We start from the raw sequence: 15332 nt of genomic DNA on the forward strand, positions 1-15332 counted from the left end.
ATTCTGGAGGAGATCCCTCAGGAGACCATCCGCCGCCTCATCAGTAGCATGCCCAGGAGGTGTAGGGAGATCATACAGGCACGTGGAGGCCACACACAATACTGAGCATCATTACCTTGTCTGGATGCATTTCCACTGAAGTTGGATCAGCCTGTAATTTGATTTTCCACTTTGATTTTCATCATCATTCCAAATCCAGACCTCCATGGGATAATTGTGATTTCAATTGATCATTTTTATGTTTTAATGGTCTCAACGCATTCCACTATGTAATGAATAAAGATTTGAAACTGGAATATTTCATTCAGTGATATCTAGGATGTGGTAGTTTAGCGCTCCCTTTATATTTTTGAGCAGTGTGTATATATTTATATTTTTTTTAATAAAGGAGGGACATTATGGTATTTACTGCTAGTATTTTCTTTGCTTTTACATTTAGTGTTCACTTAATATACATATTATTACTATAATATATTACCTAATTCGTATATGCTATAGTTTTAGGAGTATAAAATATACATTATATATATATATATAGTTTTAGCATGATATCATTTTATGTATATTTTTTTTTTTTTCCCCATCACAGACGCTCAATGTAACCGTGCGGTGGTTACGGATGCACAGGAACGGGTACGGGCCAAGAATACAAGTCATTAGATGCTGTAGTCAGCGCCTGGCTGCCGCCTCTGCCGGTGAGTCTGGTACCGGACCTCTCCTTACTGGCAGTACATCGTTAGGACGTTCTTCTGGTTTCCTCTAACTAGTAGAACTGGTGGTCTCAGGTCTTGTGACAGGGTCTCGAGCCAGGCCATGTATAGCGAGCTCGGACATTTATCTTTTCTTGCAATGGGCATCGTTCTAAGAAAAAAAGAGAAAAAATTAGAAAAGATTATGCTTTATTTATTTTGCTGCAACTGGAAAGTGTTTTTTTTTTTCAGCATGAAAACAGTGCAGAAAATAAAATGATCTAAGTGGCGAAAAAAGCTTAAATTGTATTTTTTGACACCTTGAAAACTTTAATTTTCCATCGACGAAGCTGTGATACTGTATATTGATATAATTTTGGAGTATATACAATGTTTTGGTCACTTTATACTGCTTTTTTTTTTTAGGGGAGATATGGTAACCAAAGGGCACAAATTGATTAATTTCAATTATATTTTTCCTTTTTGAAACTTTTTTTTCTTTCTGTTTCAATATACTTTCTCTTTTAATTTCTTAATGAACCTGTCATTGTCTGATTGCTTCATCGGTGCTGCTGAATATAGTCATGGCCGAAAGTGTTGGCACCCTTGCAATTGTTCCAGAAAATGAAGCATTTCTCCCAGAAAATTATTGCAATTATACATGTTTTGTTATACACATGTTTATTTCCTTTGTGTGTATTGGAACAACACAAAAACGGGGAAAAAGCAAAAATCGGACATAATTTCACACAAAACCCCCAAAATGGGGCACACAAAATTGTTGGCACCCTCAACTTAATATTTGGCTGCACACCCTTTGGAATAAATAACTACAATCGCTTCCTATAATCATCAACAAGCTTCTTACACCTCTCAAATGGAATTTTGGAGCACTATTCTTCTGCAAAGTGCTCCAAGTCTCATATGTGAAGGCGCCTTCTCCCAACAGAAATTTTGAGATGTCCTCACAGGCAATCAATGGGATTTAGATCCGGACTCATTGCTGACCACTTAAGAACTCTCCAGCTCTTTGTTTCCATCCATTTCTGTGGGCTTCTTGAAGTATGTTTGGGGCCATTGTCCTGCTGGGACGCAATCCCAGCTTTCTGACGCTAGGCACTAAATGGCAACCCAAAATCCTTTGGTAATCTTCAGATTTCATGATGCCTTGCACACAGTCAAGGCACCCAGTGCCAGAAGCAGCAAAACAGCCCCAAAACATCTTTGAACCTCCACCATGTTTGACTGTAGGTACTGTGTTCTTTTCTTTGTGGGCCTCATTCCGCTAAACCATAGAATGATGAGTTTTACCAAAAAGCTCTATCTTGGTCTCATCTGTCCAATATACGCTTTCCAAGAAGGATTATGGCTTACATACATTTTGGCAAACTGCAGTCTAGCTTTTTTAGCTCTCAGTCAGTAGTGGGGTCCTCCTGGGTCTCCTGCCATAGCGTTTCATTTCATTCAAATGTTGACGGATAGTTCACGCTGACACTGATGCACCCTGAGCCTGCAGGACAGCTTGAATTTCTTTGGAACTTGATTGAGGCTGCTTATCCACCATCCGGACTATTCTGCATTACAACCTTTCATCTATTTTTCGCTGCTGTCCACATCCAGAGAGATTAGCTACAGTGTAATGGGTTGTAAACTTCTTGATTACGTTGTGAACCATGGACAAAAAACATCAAGATCTCTTGAAATGGACTTGTAACCTTGAGATTGTTGATATTGTTCAACAATTTTGCTTCTCAAGTCCTCAGACAGTTCTCTTCTCCTCTTTCTGTTCTCCATGCTTAGTGTGGCACACACACAGACACACAATGCAAACACTGAGTCAACTTCTCCCCTTTTATCTGGTTTTAGGTGTGATTTTCATATTGCCCACACCTGTTAAGGTACCTTCACACTAAACGACTTTGCAAAGATAACGATAGCGATCCGTGACGTTGCAGCGTCCTGGATAGCGATATCGTTGTGTTTGACACGCAGCAGCGATCTGGATCCTGCTGTGATATCGCTGGTCGTTGCTATCCTGTTAATTTTTTTTAATCCCCTTAAAAGGAAAATGTCAGCAGGTTTTTGCTATGGAATCTGAGAGCAGCATGATATAGTGGCAGAGACCCTAATTCCAGCGATGTATCACTTACTAGGCTGCTTGGTTCAGTTTTTTATAGAATCCTGGTTTTCTCTGCTGTAGATGTAACAGTGATCAGAATGCTGGGCTGTGTATAACCGCGCCCACACCACTGATTGGAAGCTTCCTGTGTACACTGCAATCTGCTAATCAGTGGTGGGGGCGGGGTTACACAAATTAGCTGGACTGCCTGGCATGTGAGACCTAAAGGTACCTTCACACTAAGCGACTTTGCAACGATAACGATAGCGATCCGTGACGTTGCAGCGTCCTGGATAGCGATAGCGTTGTGTTTGACACGCAGCAGCGGTCTGGATCCTGCTGTGATATCGCTGGTCGTTGCTGAAAGTCCAGAACTTTATTTGGTCGTCAGATCGGCGTGTATCGTCGTGTTTGACAGCAAAAGCAACGATGCCAGCGATGTTTTACAATGGTAACCAGGGTAAATATCGGGTTACTAAGCGCAGGGCCGCGCTTAGTAACCCGATGTTTACCCTGGTTACCATTGTAAATGTAAAAAAAAAAAAAAACAGTACATACTCACATTCTGATGTCCATCAGGTCCCTGGCTGTCTGCTTCCCGCACTGACTGTGAGCGCCGGCCGGCCGTAAAGCACAGCACAGCGGTGACGTCACCGCTGTGCTCTGCTTTTACTTTACGGCCGGCCGGCGCTCACAGTCAGTGCGGGAAGTAGACGGCCAGGGACCTGACGGACATCAGAAGGTGAGTATGTACTGTTTTTTTTTTTACATTTACAATGGTAACCAGGGTAAACATCGGGTTACTAAGCGCGGCCCTGCGCTTAGTAACCCGATGTTTACCCTGGTTACCCGGGGACTTCGGCATCGTTGGTCGCTGGAGAGCGGTCTGTGTGACAGCTCTCCAGCAAACACACAGCGACGCTGCAGCGATCGGCATCGTTGTCGATATCGCTGCAGCGTCGCTTAATATGACGGTACCTTTACTTGTCACAAGTGAGTTTGAAGGAGCATCACATGCTTGAAAAAAGTTGTTTACCTACAATTTTTTCTGGCCCATTTTGGGGGTTTTGTGTGAAATTACGTCTAATTTGCTCTTTTCTCTCTGTTTTTTTTTTTGTGGCGTTCCAATATACACATTTATTTTCTTTGCGTGTAACAAAACGTGTAATTGAAATACTTTTCTGGGAGAAATACTGTACTTCATGTTCTGGAACAATTTCAAGGATGCCAACACTTTTGGCCATGACTGCATATAGTAAATTTAACAATCACCTTTGGAGTCCAGTCACGGACCAATCCTCAGGTTGGGCTTCATAGGAGGACTAAGATAGCGACGACTCAGCAGGTCCCAGTTAGCATGGAATTCTATTGGCCACTTACATGCCAAAGTTAGTGATTGACAACACCATTTAAATGGTTAAACAGCAGTGATTGGAGCAAGATGGCGGCAGATTCTGGCTGTGTAACACATTTGGCACCTGCCGTCGTTTATGGTCCAGGCTCAGTTCCTGAGTCCGCTCCGCACACCTGCACCAGACATAGGGTTAATTGAACACTAAGTTTGTAAATTAATGTCTTAATTACTTAAGAAATATTTTGTCCTCCCTGTTTATTATCCTGAAACAATCGGACATGATCAAAAAGGATAATTTTGTGTTCATTAGTTCTATCTTTTTTTAAAGCCCTGCCCCTTAAGCAAAATGGTTGTGGCATAGTAGGCAGATAGGGCAGATGGGGGGAGGCTCCTGCTGCAGGTTTTTATCTTCCAGCCACACACAGGACAGTGAGGAGAAGGACAGATGACAATGCTGATATCCTCAGAGAAAATAAGGGAATCTGAAATATTGCTGAAATTGTATTTTTTGTGCATTTTCTGTATTTAACTCTGCCTTTTGGGTATATACAAGCCACCCGGCCTCAGGTAATGAATGGCATAGAGTCCCATGTGAAGGGATGTTTGATTTTCCTCTGCACTGTTTGCCTTCCATCTTTGTTTGCGGAGTCTTACAAGTCTTAGCACTGACGTTAGCGTCTCGGTTCTCAAACCACAACCTTTTTTTGGCACCTTACGGAATGAGCTTAAAGGTACCGTCACACTCAGCGACGCTGCAGCGATATAGACAACGAGCTGATCGCTGGAGCGTCGCTGTTTAGGTCGCTGTAGAGATGTCAAACACAGCAACTCCACAACGATGCAGGAGTGATCCTGTGACGTAGCGGTGACTCACTTATCGTTCTCACAGGTCGTTAGCTCCATGTTAAACATTGCTGGCATCGTTGCTTTTGCTGTCAAACATGACGATACACGCCGACCTGATGACCAAATAAAGTTCTGGACTTCTAGCTCCGACCAGCGATATCACAGCGGGATCCAGATCGCTGCTGCGTGTCAAACACAACGAGATCGCTATCCAGGACGCTGCAACATCACGGATCGTTGTCGTTCTCGTTGCAAAGTCGCTGAGTGTGACGGTACCTTTAGATGGGGGTGCGTGTTCTCCTGCACCTTGGGGGTCCATCATCTCAAAAATAAGAGAACTAATAGCTCGCACAACCAAAAGCCATAAACGTATCAGTCTTTCCTTTCCCTCCATCTGCAAAATCAGTGTCCAGAATTTCTTGTTTTCATTTTACAAGTTATGTCCACACAATCACAGCAAGTTTTTTTTTTGGAGGCGGAAAAAGTTTTTCCAAAAGAATCCACTCCCAGAACCTTTTTTTTCTTCCTAAAGCTGTTTTTAAAACATTTTCTTTGACCCAGTCAAGACAAAAAGGCTGAAAAACACAAATTTGACACTACCTCAAAGTAATATGCCACTTTTTTTCTCCACAGTGACATTTTCAAAAAGTCATTGGAATAAAAAACAAAAACCTTGTCATATGAACAGTAAGTATTTTCAGAGGGTTTTTTTATAAGGAGTTTTTGGAGCAGAAACTCTCCAAATCCTTATAAAAAATCTGGAGCATCCCCTCAGTTTCTGCTCCAAAAACTCAGTCTGTGCATACCCGATTCTCTATTGAATCAGATTCTGAAAGTATTTGAAGCATTTTTACAATCAGCGTCAAAAAACCCTCTTTGAAACTGCCCTAGGGCTCTGTTCACACGGAGTTCTGTGGATCGGATTCACTCCAAAATCTTTCATAGAAACTGCTTAAAAGATTCCTGGAAAATTCTTCATTTCTATTGGAAATACACATATATAATGTGGGGTTTTTTTTAGATTTTTTTTTTCTAAAAAGGTTTTGAAAAACACCTCAAGTAAAAAAGGAAAGTGCATGTCACTTCTTTAAAGGTTCTCATGGAGTCCGCTAAATATAATGCATAAAAATAAAAATATAAAAATAAATAAATAAATCAGCATTTCCTGAAGAGGTTTCTGCTTGAAAAACTGATAATTTTTGCATGCCTTCAAAAACGCTAAGTGAACACAGCCTAAGTGTAAAACTGGATGGAAACTGGTTTAGGAAATGCTCCTTCTTGGGGAGGAATTTGGAAGAGTTTTGCATTTTCTGGAGTGTTTCCTGCAATGGTTTTGAAGAGTTTTTTAGTCAATTTTTGCTGAGTCTTTTTTTAATCTTTTGTTTGGATAGTTGTACGCGGCCATTGCGTTCACACATGCCTCATCATTTCCAGCGTTCTGCTCCAACATAGGAGTGGCCAATCTGTCAACGCCCCTGTCATACCATATTGACCAATAATGGGGTCCTTTGTGGTGTCTTCCATTTTTACAGGAAGAAGAGCACTGTGTGCCCCAAAAGCTAATACTCTATACTCACACAACGATCAGTGCAGCATCCCGGGAGTAATCCAGCAGGATCTCGTTCAGTCGGACTTGTCTCAAAGACTATAAAATAACATACAGAAGTTATTTTAAAGACGCGCGTCCATCTTTGAGACTTTTTTTGGATACTTAAATACATGTGAATAATTCTTGCAATTAGGTTGCATTTTTACACTTGGATTTTTTTTTTTTTTTTCCTACATCTATTGCTTTTCCCTAGAATTTCCTGCCCACAAATGCCTCCTGCCTGGATTTGATTGCTCCCCTCACACAGAAGATGTGATTGTATTCCGACCTTAGCCCTGTTTTTCTTGATTTCCTCATCTGATATCTTCCATGGACAGTCGCGTCTCATCTCGTTTACCAGGAACTCCTCTTTAAAGCCGTCATTCAGCATGTATGGCGCAATGAGATCATCGAACCGCTTCACGCTGTCGACAGAGATCAATAGTTTATCTTCTTGTTGTGTGGAATCAAATGACAAATGCTAAACCTCATCTTCGGCTATGCTCACATTACCTGGCCCAGGTAACGAAGGCTGATCATACCGAGACTTAAGCACTTTAGATTGTTGTTGGCTGGACTAGTTCGGCTGATCGCTGGGCCGCCAGCTAATGTGTTCGACTCTCCCATACACAGGAGCGCTCCTGTGTTCTCTATGAAAGCGCCACTGCTAGACATCTCTGGCGGTGGCTCATCCCATTGAGAAAAAGGGAATCATCAGTCCAAAATGGACATGCCTGATCATAATTTCCCTGGACAATAATCGGTCGGGGTTCACTATACGCTTTAGACTGACAGCCAAACCCATCAATATCATCTAACGTGTATTGAGGGCTTTGGGGTGCAAGATTATTGTGAGCAAGCCTTCCTGCGAATAATCAGGCATTGTTAACCAATCTCCCAAAGAGGGGTAAAAACGCCTGTCCATAGTGTGAAATGATTTTTAAGCTTATTCTTAGCAGCACATCGTCCCGTGCTGCCAAGAACAATGATAGTCTATGCATATAGGAGAATTGCATTAATGACAGATATGCATTTGATCTGTCTTAAAGAGGACCTTTCACCAAATTATTCATGTTAAACTGGACACACGATGCAATAGTGGCTACTGAGCAGAATAAAACTCTCAGGTGGAGAAAAGGAGATTTTTGTGTACTCACCGTAAAATCTCTTTCTCCGAGTCAATCATTGGGGGACACAGGACGAATGGGTGTTATGCTGCTGCCACCAGGAGGACACTAAGTTAAACACACACAAAAGATTAACTCCTCCCCTGCAGTATACACCCACGGCTGGACAATCCGGAGCCAGTTCGGTAACAAAGCAGTAGGAGTAAACCAGTTAAAAACAGAAAACATGTTATAGTCAAAAACACAGACTGAAAAGAATAACCAAGCCAAACTAGGCTAACAGGGAGGGTGCTGTGTCCCCCAATGATTGACTCGGAGAAAGAGATTTTACGGTGAGTACACAAAAATCTCCTTTTCTCCTACGTATCATTGGGGGACACAGGACGAATGGGACGTCCCAAAGCAGTCCCTGGGTGGGCAACAAGAAGTTATAAATGCTGTGCGTGCCTACGAGCTACAGATGAGACACTGCCGCCTGTAGGATTCGCCTACCGACGGACGCGTCTGCCGAGGCCTGAGAGTGCACATGGTAGTGCTTCGTGAACGTATGTAGGCTGGACCATGTGGCAGCCTTACAGACCTGTGCTGCCGATGCCTGATGCCGGATGGCCCAGGACGCGCCGACTGACCGGGTAGAATGAGCCTTGATCCCCGGAGGTGCGGCGTGACCCTTGACACGGTAGGACTCTTGGATGGCGGAACGAATCCACTTGGCAATGGAGGCCTTGGAAGCGGGTAGACCCTTCCGTGGCCCTTCCGGAAGAACGAACAAGGCGTCTGACCTACGGAGAGACGCAGTTCTGGAGACATAACGTCTGAGACCACTCACTAGGTCCAGAGTGTGGAGCGCCCTTTCCGTGCGGTGAGAAGGAGCAGGGCACAGTGAGGGAAGAACAATCTCCTCATTAAGATGGAATGAGGAGACGACCTTCGGAAGAAAAGTCGGACATGTCCGTAGAACTACCTTGTCCTGGTGGAACACGAGGAAAGGAGGTTGGCAAGACAGGGCTGCTAGCTCAGAGACACGTCTAATAGACGTGACAGCCACGAGAAAGGCAATCTTCCACGATAAGAACCGCAAGGACACTTCTTGCAAGGGTTCAAAGGGTGGCTCTTGAAGAGCACAGAGGACCAGATTCAGATCCCATGGTTCCAAGGGCATCTTGTAAGGTGGAACCATATGAGAAACTCCCTGGATGAAAGTCTTGACTTGCAATTTGTTTGCAATCCTTCTCTGGAAAAGAACCGAGAGAGCAGAAATTTGGCCCTTAAGAGAGCTGAGAGCAAGGCCCAAGTCTACGCCTGATTGGAGGAATTCCAAAATGTGAGGAATAGAAAATTGGAGGGGAGACCGACCCCGATCTCTGCACCAGGCGAAGTAAGCCTTCCAGGCGCGGTGGTAGATGCGCATGGAGGAAGGCTTGCGTGCGCGGAGCATGGTAGATATAACCGTCTGGGGCAAACCCTTCTGCCTCAGTACCCAGGACTCAACGGCCACGCCGTTAAAGATAGGGCCTCTGAGTTCGGGTGGTAAATGGGCCCTTGAGACAGAAGGTCTGCGCGACTTGGCAGCCTCCAGGGTACGTCTGAGACCAGTTGCACCATCTCGGCGTACCACGTCCTGCGCGGCCAGTCCGGGGCGATGAGAATTACTGGAATCCGTTCTGCCCTGATCTTCCTGATTACCTTTGCCAGAAGAGGAATTGGGGGAAAAATGTATGGGAGTCTGAAACCCTGCCATGAGAGGACTAGAGCGTCGGCTCCGAAGGCTGAGGGGTCGTGAGACCTGGCCATGAAGACGGGAACCTGGCAATTGAGGCGAGATGCCATCAGGTCCACGTCCGGAGTCCCCCAACGAGAGCATATCTGGTGAAAGACTGCGGGATGGAGAGACCACTCTCCGGGATCGAGGCTGTGGCGACTTAGAAAGTCCGCTTCCCAGTTTTCCACGCCCGGGATGTAAACTGCTGATAGTATGGAGTGGTTGGTCTCGGCCCAGCGGAGAATGAGCGATACCTCGACCATGGCCGCCTTGCTGCGAGTGCCCCCTTGCCGGTTGATGTAGGCTACCGCAGTGGCGTTGTCGGACTGGACTCTGACCGCGCGGCCGGAAAGAAACGGCTGAAACTGGCGGAGTGCCAGTCGGATTGCCCGAATCTCTAGGATGTTGATGGGCAGCTGGGATTCCTGCGGGGACCAGCGACCCTGAGTCGAGTGGCATCGGAACACAGCGCCCCAGCCGAAGAGACTGGCGTCCGTTGTGACGACCAACCAGTGCACCGGAAGAAAGGACTTCCCCCGAGTCAGGGAGGACCTCTTGGTCCACCACCTGAGGGACTGCCTGATTGAGCGAGAGAGCAGGAGACGGCGGTCTAGCGAGGCAGGATTCCTGTCCCATACTGCTAGAAGGGCGTGCTGTAGGGGACGGAGGTGAAATACCGCAAAGGGCACTGCCTCCATTGCCGCCACCATCCTGCCGAGAACCCTCATGGAGAAACGTAGGGAGTGAGGGAGAGGTTGGGTAAGCTTTCGGACTTCTCTCTGCAGAGTGGATACCTTTTCCGGAGGTAGAAGTACTAGACCCCGAGAGGAATCTAGGATCATCCCCAGGTAGGATATGGTTTGAGCCGGGACTGGAGAAGATTTTTTGAAATTGATCTTCCAACCCAGGCGCAAAAAGGTATTTATCGTGACGTCTACTGCTTCTGAGCAGGACCGAAAAGAGGGACCCTTTATGAGAATGTCGTCCAAGTAGGGCAACACCACTATACCTCGAGCATGGAGAATGGCCACGGCAGCTGCCATGACCTTGGTGAATACCCGAGGGGCAGTGGCAAGCCCGAAGGGTAGGGCGACAAACTGAAAATGGTGTCCCTGGACCGCGAAGCGGAGGAACCGCTGATGAGACGGTAGGATGGGGATGTGCAGATAAGCGTCCTGCACATCTAGAGATGCAAGAAACTCGCCCTCTTCCAGAGAGGCAATCACCGAGCGGAGGGACTCCATACGGAAATGATGTACGCGTACGTACCTGTTGAGAAGTTTGAGGTCTAGTATTGGACGTACTGAGCCGTCCTTTTTTGGTACGATGAAAAGGTTGGAATAAAAACCTTGGTACCACTCGTTCTGAGGTACCGGGATGATGACCCCATCTTCCCATAGCGACCTTATAGCCTGGAAATACTGACCGACCCTTGCCCTGGGAGGGGGGGACTGGAAGAAACGAGGCGGGGGAAGAGAGACAAACTCTATCCTGTAACCGTAGGACACTAGGTCGCGGACCCATCGGTCGGAAACTACCGAGAGCCACGCGTCCCGAAAGAAAAGTAGGCGGCCGCCTACTTTGTCGGTGTCCTTCGGTGTTTGCCAAAAGTCATTGAGGTGGGGACCTGCCAGGTCTGGGCCCTCGGGATCCCTGTTGTCTGGGTCTGCCTCTCCAAGTGGGAGAAGGCTTGTAAGACGGCTGGGAGGCTCTGTCCTTGCGCTGACCTCTCCCGACGCCAGGTGGCGCGGAGGAGGGATTGGACCAATTGGAGCCGAAACGGAAATATCGGCCTCGGCCCTGTTGATTGCGAAAGGGGCGAAAAGTACGTTGCTGGGGAAGAAATTTGCTCTTTCCTCCTGTGGAGTCTGCGATTATTTTGTCTAGTTTATCCCCAAATAGACGTTCGCCCTGGTATGGAAGAGACGTGAGGGATTTCTTGGATCCCGAGTCCGCTTTCCAGTCCCTGAGCCAAAGGGATCTGCGGATCGTGACAGCATTGGCCGCTGCCTGTGAGGCACAGTTGGCCGCGTCTAAGGACGCGGAAACTACAAAGTCCCCCGCTCTGGCGATCTGAGTGGCCAGGTGTGAAATTTCTGGGGGTAAGTCGGCCCGTAGTGCCGTAGAGGATAAAGACTCTGCCCAATGGGACATGGCTTTTGCGACCCACGTGATGGCAAAAGAGGGAAAGAGAGAAGCCGAGGAGGCTTCAAAAGCCGAGCGAGCCATCTGGTCAATTTGTCTATCAGTGGGATGCTTGATGGACGCACCCTCGGAGGAGGATAGAACCGCCTTGGTGGCTAGCCGCGACACTGGCGGGTCCACGGAGGGTGACTGAGACCACTCCTTAGTTAGGTCCTGAGCGAACGGATACTTTGATTGCATAGCCTTCTGACCTGAGAAACGTTTATCCGGACGGACTCTATGTTGATCTACAATATCCTTGAACTGAGGGTGCGTAGGAAAAAATTTATGAGCCTTTGTGGCTCGCCCAAATGACACGGGATGAGCCGCCTTGGACGGGATTTCATCCTCTAACTGAAGCGTCTGACTAACAGAATCTATAAGAGAATCTAGAGTCTCTTGATCGTGACGATACTCTGGAGAACAGGACGCGTCGGATGCGTCATCCAGGAGGGATTCCCTGCTATGAGTCGGGGAAGAGTGACGAGAGACATCGCTCTCTGAGTTTGAGGGCTGATCACGGACCGGAGACATTACTCTGGACCTTTTCTTGGATGAGTGAGGGCTTCTAGAAACAGTACGACCTCTAGACCGGGAAGGGTTCTTAGACCGCGTTACAACCTCCGTGGAAGTTCCCTGAGTAAGGGACGGGTCACGGAGGGACTGTATCGTCCTTTCCAAAGATGCCACAGAGCGAGCGAGGGAGGACGCCCATGCGGGGGTACTAGGCTCGGAACATTCCGGGTCAGAGGCCGGAGTATCCTGTGCCGCAGGCGTTTCGCAGGCGGAGCACAGCGGGGTAGTGTGACCTCGGGGCAGAGATATCTTGCAGGAGGTGCACACAGCAAAAATAACAGAGTGGGTCTTTCCAGTCTGTTTATGCCTAGACTGTGACATGTTTCTGATTAAATGAGCGTACTGGCAGGGGGGGAGACAATCCTATTGGGTGCGTCTCACCTAAGTTCTGCGGTGGCTGGCAGGGAGATCCTCCTGTGCGCTGCGGTGCTGCAGAGCCGTCAGCGCACTTCCTGATCCAAGATGGCCGCCGAGATGTGAGAAGGGCGCTTCTCGGGAGCGAGAAGCGCCCAGGGAGGGGGCGTGTCGTGGGCGGGCGGCGGCGTGCTTGTAGGCGGGCGCTAGTCCGGCCCGGGCCTGGGCGCCGCCGAGCCCCCACAGAGGAATAACGCTGCCCCGCGGCTGCAGAGCCGCACGCTGCCCCGCGGTTGCAGAGCCTCACGCTGTCCCGCGGCTGCAGAGCCGCACGCTGCCCCGCGGCTGCAGAGCCGCACGCTGCCCCGCGGCTGCAGAGCCGCACGCTGCCCCGCGGCTGCAGAGCCGCATTGGAAGAGAGTAAGGGGGCCCCCCCTGCTGCCAGCTCGTCGGTCCCCGCACTTACCTTGTGCGATGGGACCGATGCTCCATCCACCTTCACCTTGATAGGGAGAGGGTGGAGAGCTACTGCCGCCATGTGTCAACCGCTATATACAGTGGTGATGCAGTGGACGGCTGCACGGACGCCCTGTCAATCTGTCCGGCTGTGCCCTGGCTCCAGGAGACTTAGGTGGATGATTAGTCCCCATGGTCGCCTGAAAAGGAGGGAGGGAGATCGGAACGCTAGGGAACCGTCGCCACACTGAAAGGTGAGCCAGGGCTGGCATCCATCGTCGCGGGAAAGGATACAGGAGGAACGCTCCGTGTACTTGCCCGTTGTTGGTGCGGGAGAGATCAGGGCTGAAAATTTGCCTGTCGCTCCCTTCTCTCCGTTAAATCAAAAAGAAAAATTGGTGGGGTCCTGAGGACCCAAGTGCCTCCTGAGACACTAAGTAAGAACTGGCTCCGGATTGTCCAGCCGTGGGTGTATACTGCAGGGGAGGAGTTAATCTTTTGTGTGTGTTTAACTTAGTGTCCTCCTGGTGGCAGCAGCATAACACCCATTCGTCCTGTGTCCCCCAATGATACGTAGGAGAAATTAGCAAAGTATTCGTCACCTAATGAGTTAAATAAAAAAATTCTATACGTGCAAGGGTGTGTTATTGGACAGTTTTCGCTGGGGGGGAGTGTATTTCTTCTCCCTGTATGATGCTGACCAATCATAAGCAGGCACAGCAGAAAAAGAACACGGTCCCGCTTTAGCTTAGAGCAGGTTAATCACTTTGCAGTAAGGACATAGCAGTGTGTCATTACTGTACATCTCACACAGGACAAGTCCGGAACAGGCAGGTTACTCCTGTGTGAGATTTAATGACAGCCCTGATCTCAATGAAGAGCGATTACAAGTTTAGCACAACAGACATAAGGGGGATCACATCTCACACACTGAGACACTTGCTCTCAGTTATGATCGGGGCTTGTTCTAATTTCCTTTGAGTGTTGCTGCCTGCTTATGATTGGTCAGCATCATACAGGGAGAAGGACACACCCCCAGTGAAAGCTCTCTGATAACGCCCACTTGGACCATGTATAGGGATAACTTCCAAATGGTCCCTTTAAAGGAGGGGTCAATCGGGCGTTGACAAATCATACCAGTACCATCATACTCAGCAATGATGCGCTCTTCATATTGGGCTCACAGCACAACCATTACATATGAGCCTGGTATAATGTTTCTAAACATCACAGACATATATATTGGCAAAATACTTTTTTTTCCCTCTTTTTGGACACAGGTTCACAAAGTTCTTACTGTTCAGGCCGTGGTTTCTGGTTGATATCTGATAGTACATGCACCTCGTGAAATCCAATTCTGAACTTACTCAACAAGGAGATCATCCTGTAAAAAAAGCACCGCTGAGAAAGAGAATATGGGAAAAATCTGTTCATGGTCTATAGGCTAGGATTACCCCGAAGGCAAGACAGTGGCAGGATTTGGACCTCTGATGACCTGACAATTGATGACCCATCCTAAGGAGAAGATCAATATCCTAAGAAAACCCCTGTAAATCAAATATTTTTCGGTATTTGGCAACCCCAGAAGCTCATACAGGACATAGTATTAGCATATATAAAGAACATAGGTTACTTAGTAAATGTAAAAGTGTAAAAGCCATCCCACCGCAACAAGGTTTACCCCAATAGGGATGGTCCTATCCTCTATTGTGCAGATCCTGGGTCCTTGAAATCACTGAGTCCCAGTGGTGAGATCCCCAGGGATGAGAAAGTAATCTCCTATACTATAGGTATGGGGCAATTTTCGATCTTGGGAATAACACTTTCACGCACAGGATTTATTCATATTATTACACATTTATTTGCATATAATGCAAATCTCAACGCATCGACCCATTCCGGTTTTTACACTCGTGCACTCCTGGTGTATCCGGAGCGGTGTGTGCACAGTTGTATGGTATGATAGAAAATGAGAATCTTACGCTTTGCGCTCTTCGTCCATCCTGTTGATCTGTCCTCCTACAAAAACTCGGATAATAACTTTCTCCCATCTCTTCTTTCTTGTCAGAAGGTAGGGGATCAGCAGAGTCAGCCCTGCCGGAAGAGAAGTCTGTGTTATACCATACCTGTAGTAGGAGAGACCCTAAGGCCAGTCCCCTGTGCCTTGTAAGCCCTGCCCGGGTTCACGTCATCAATAGGGAACAGGACAGAGGCCATTCCTCCTGATGGCTGAGCGGTGGCACTTTATGGAACCTGTACCTTATAAATCCCCTCTGT

At 47.5% G+C, this 15332-nt stretch overlaps 1 protein-coding gene across 3 annotated transcripts in view; it reads right to left on the bottom strand.

Moving 5' to 3' along the window:
• Positions 1–410: 410 nt before the first annotated feature.
• Positions 411–15332, bottom strand: part of SLC12A3 (solute carrier family 12 member 3) — a 43783-nt gene continuing 28861 nt past the window's right edge. For all 3 annotated transcript variants that reach the window (XM_077288322.1, XM_077288324.1, XM_077288323.1), the window contains 5 exons: positions 15038–15149; positions 14353–14439; positions 6886–7021; positions 6586–6653; positions 411–861 (listed from right to left, as the gene is read on the bottom strand). In XM_077288322.1, coding sequence (XP_077144437.1) covers positions 720–861; positions 6586–6653; positions 6886–7021; positions 14353–14439; positions 15038–15149 — 545 coding nt within the window. In that variant the 3' untranslated portion in view covers positions 411–719. The remainder of the gene's footprint in view (positions 862–6585; positions 6654–6885; positions 7022–14352; positions 14440–15037; positions 15150–15332) is intronic.

This window comes from Ranitomeya variabilis, chromosome 2, assembly GCF_051348905.1.
Source record: "Ranitomeya variabilis isolate aRanVar5 chromosome 2, aRanVar5.hap1, whole genome shotgun sequence".
Lineage (NCBI taxonomy): Eukaryota > Metazoa > Chordata > Amphibia > Anura > Dendrobatidae > Ranitomeya > Ranitomeya variabilis.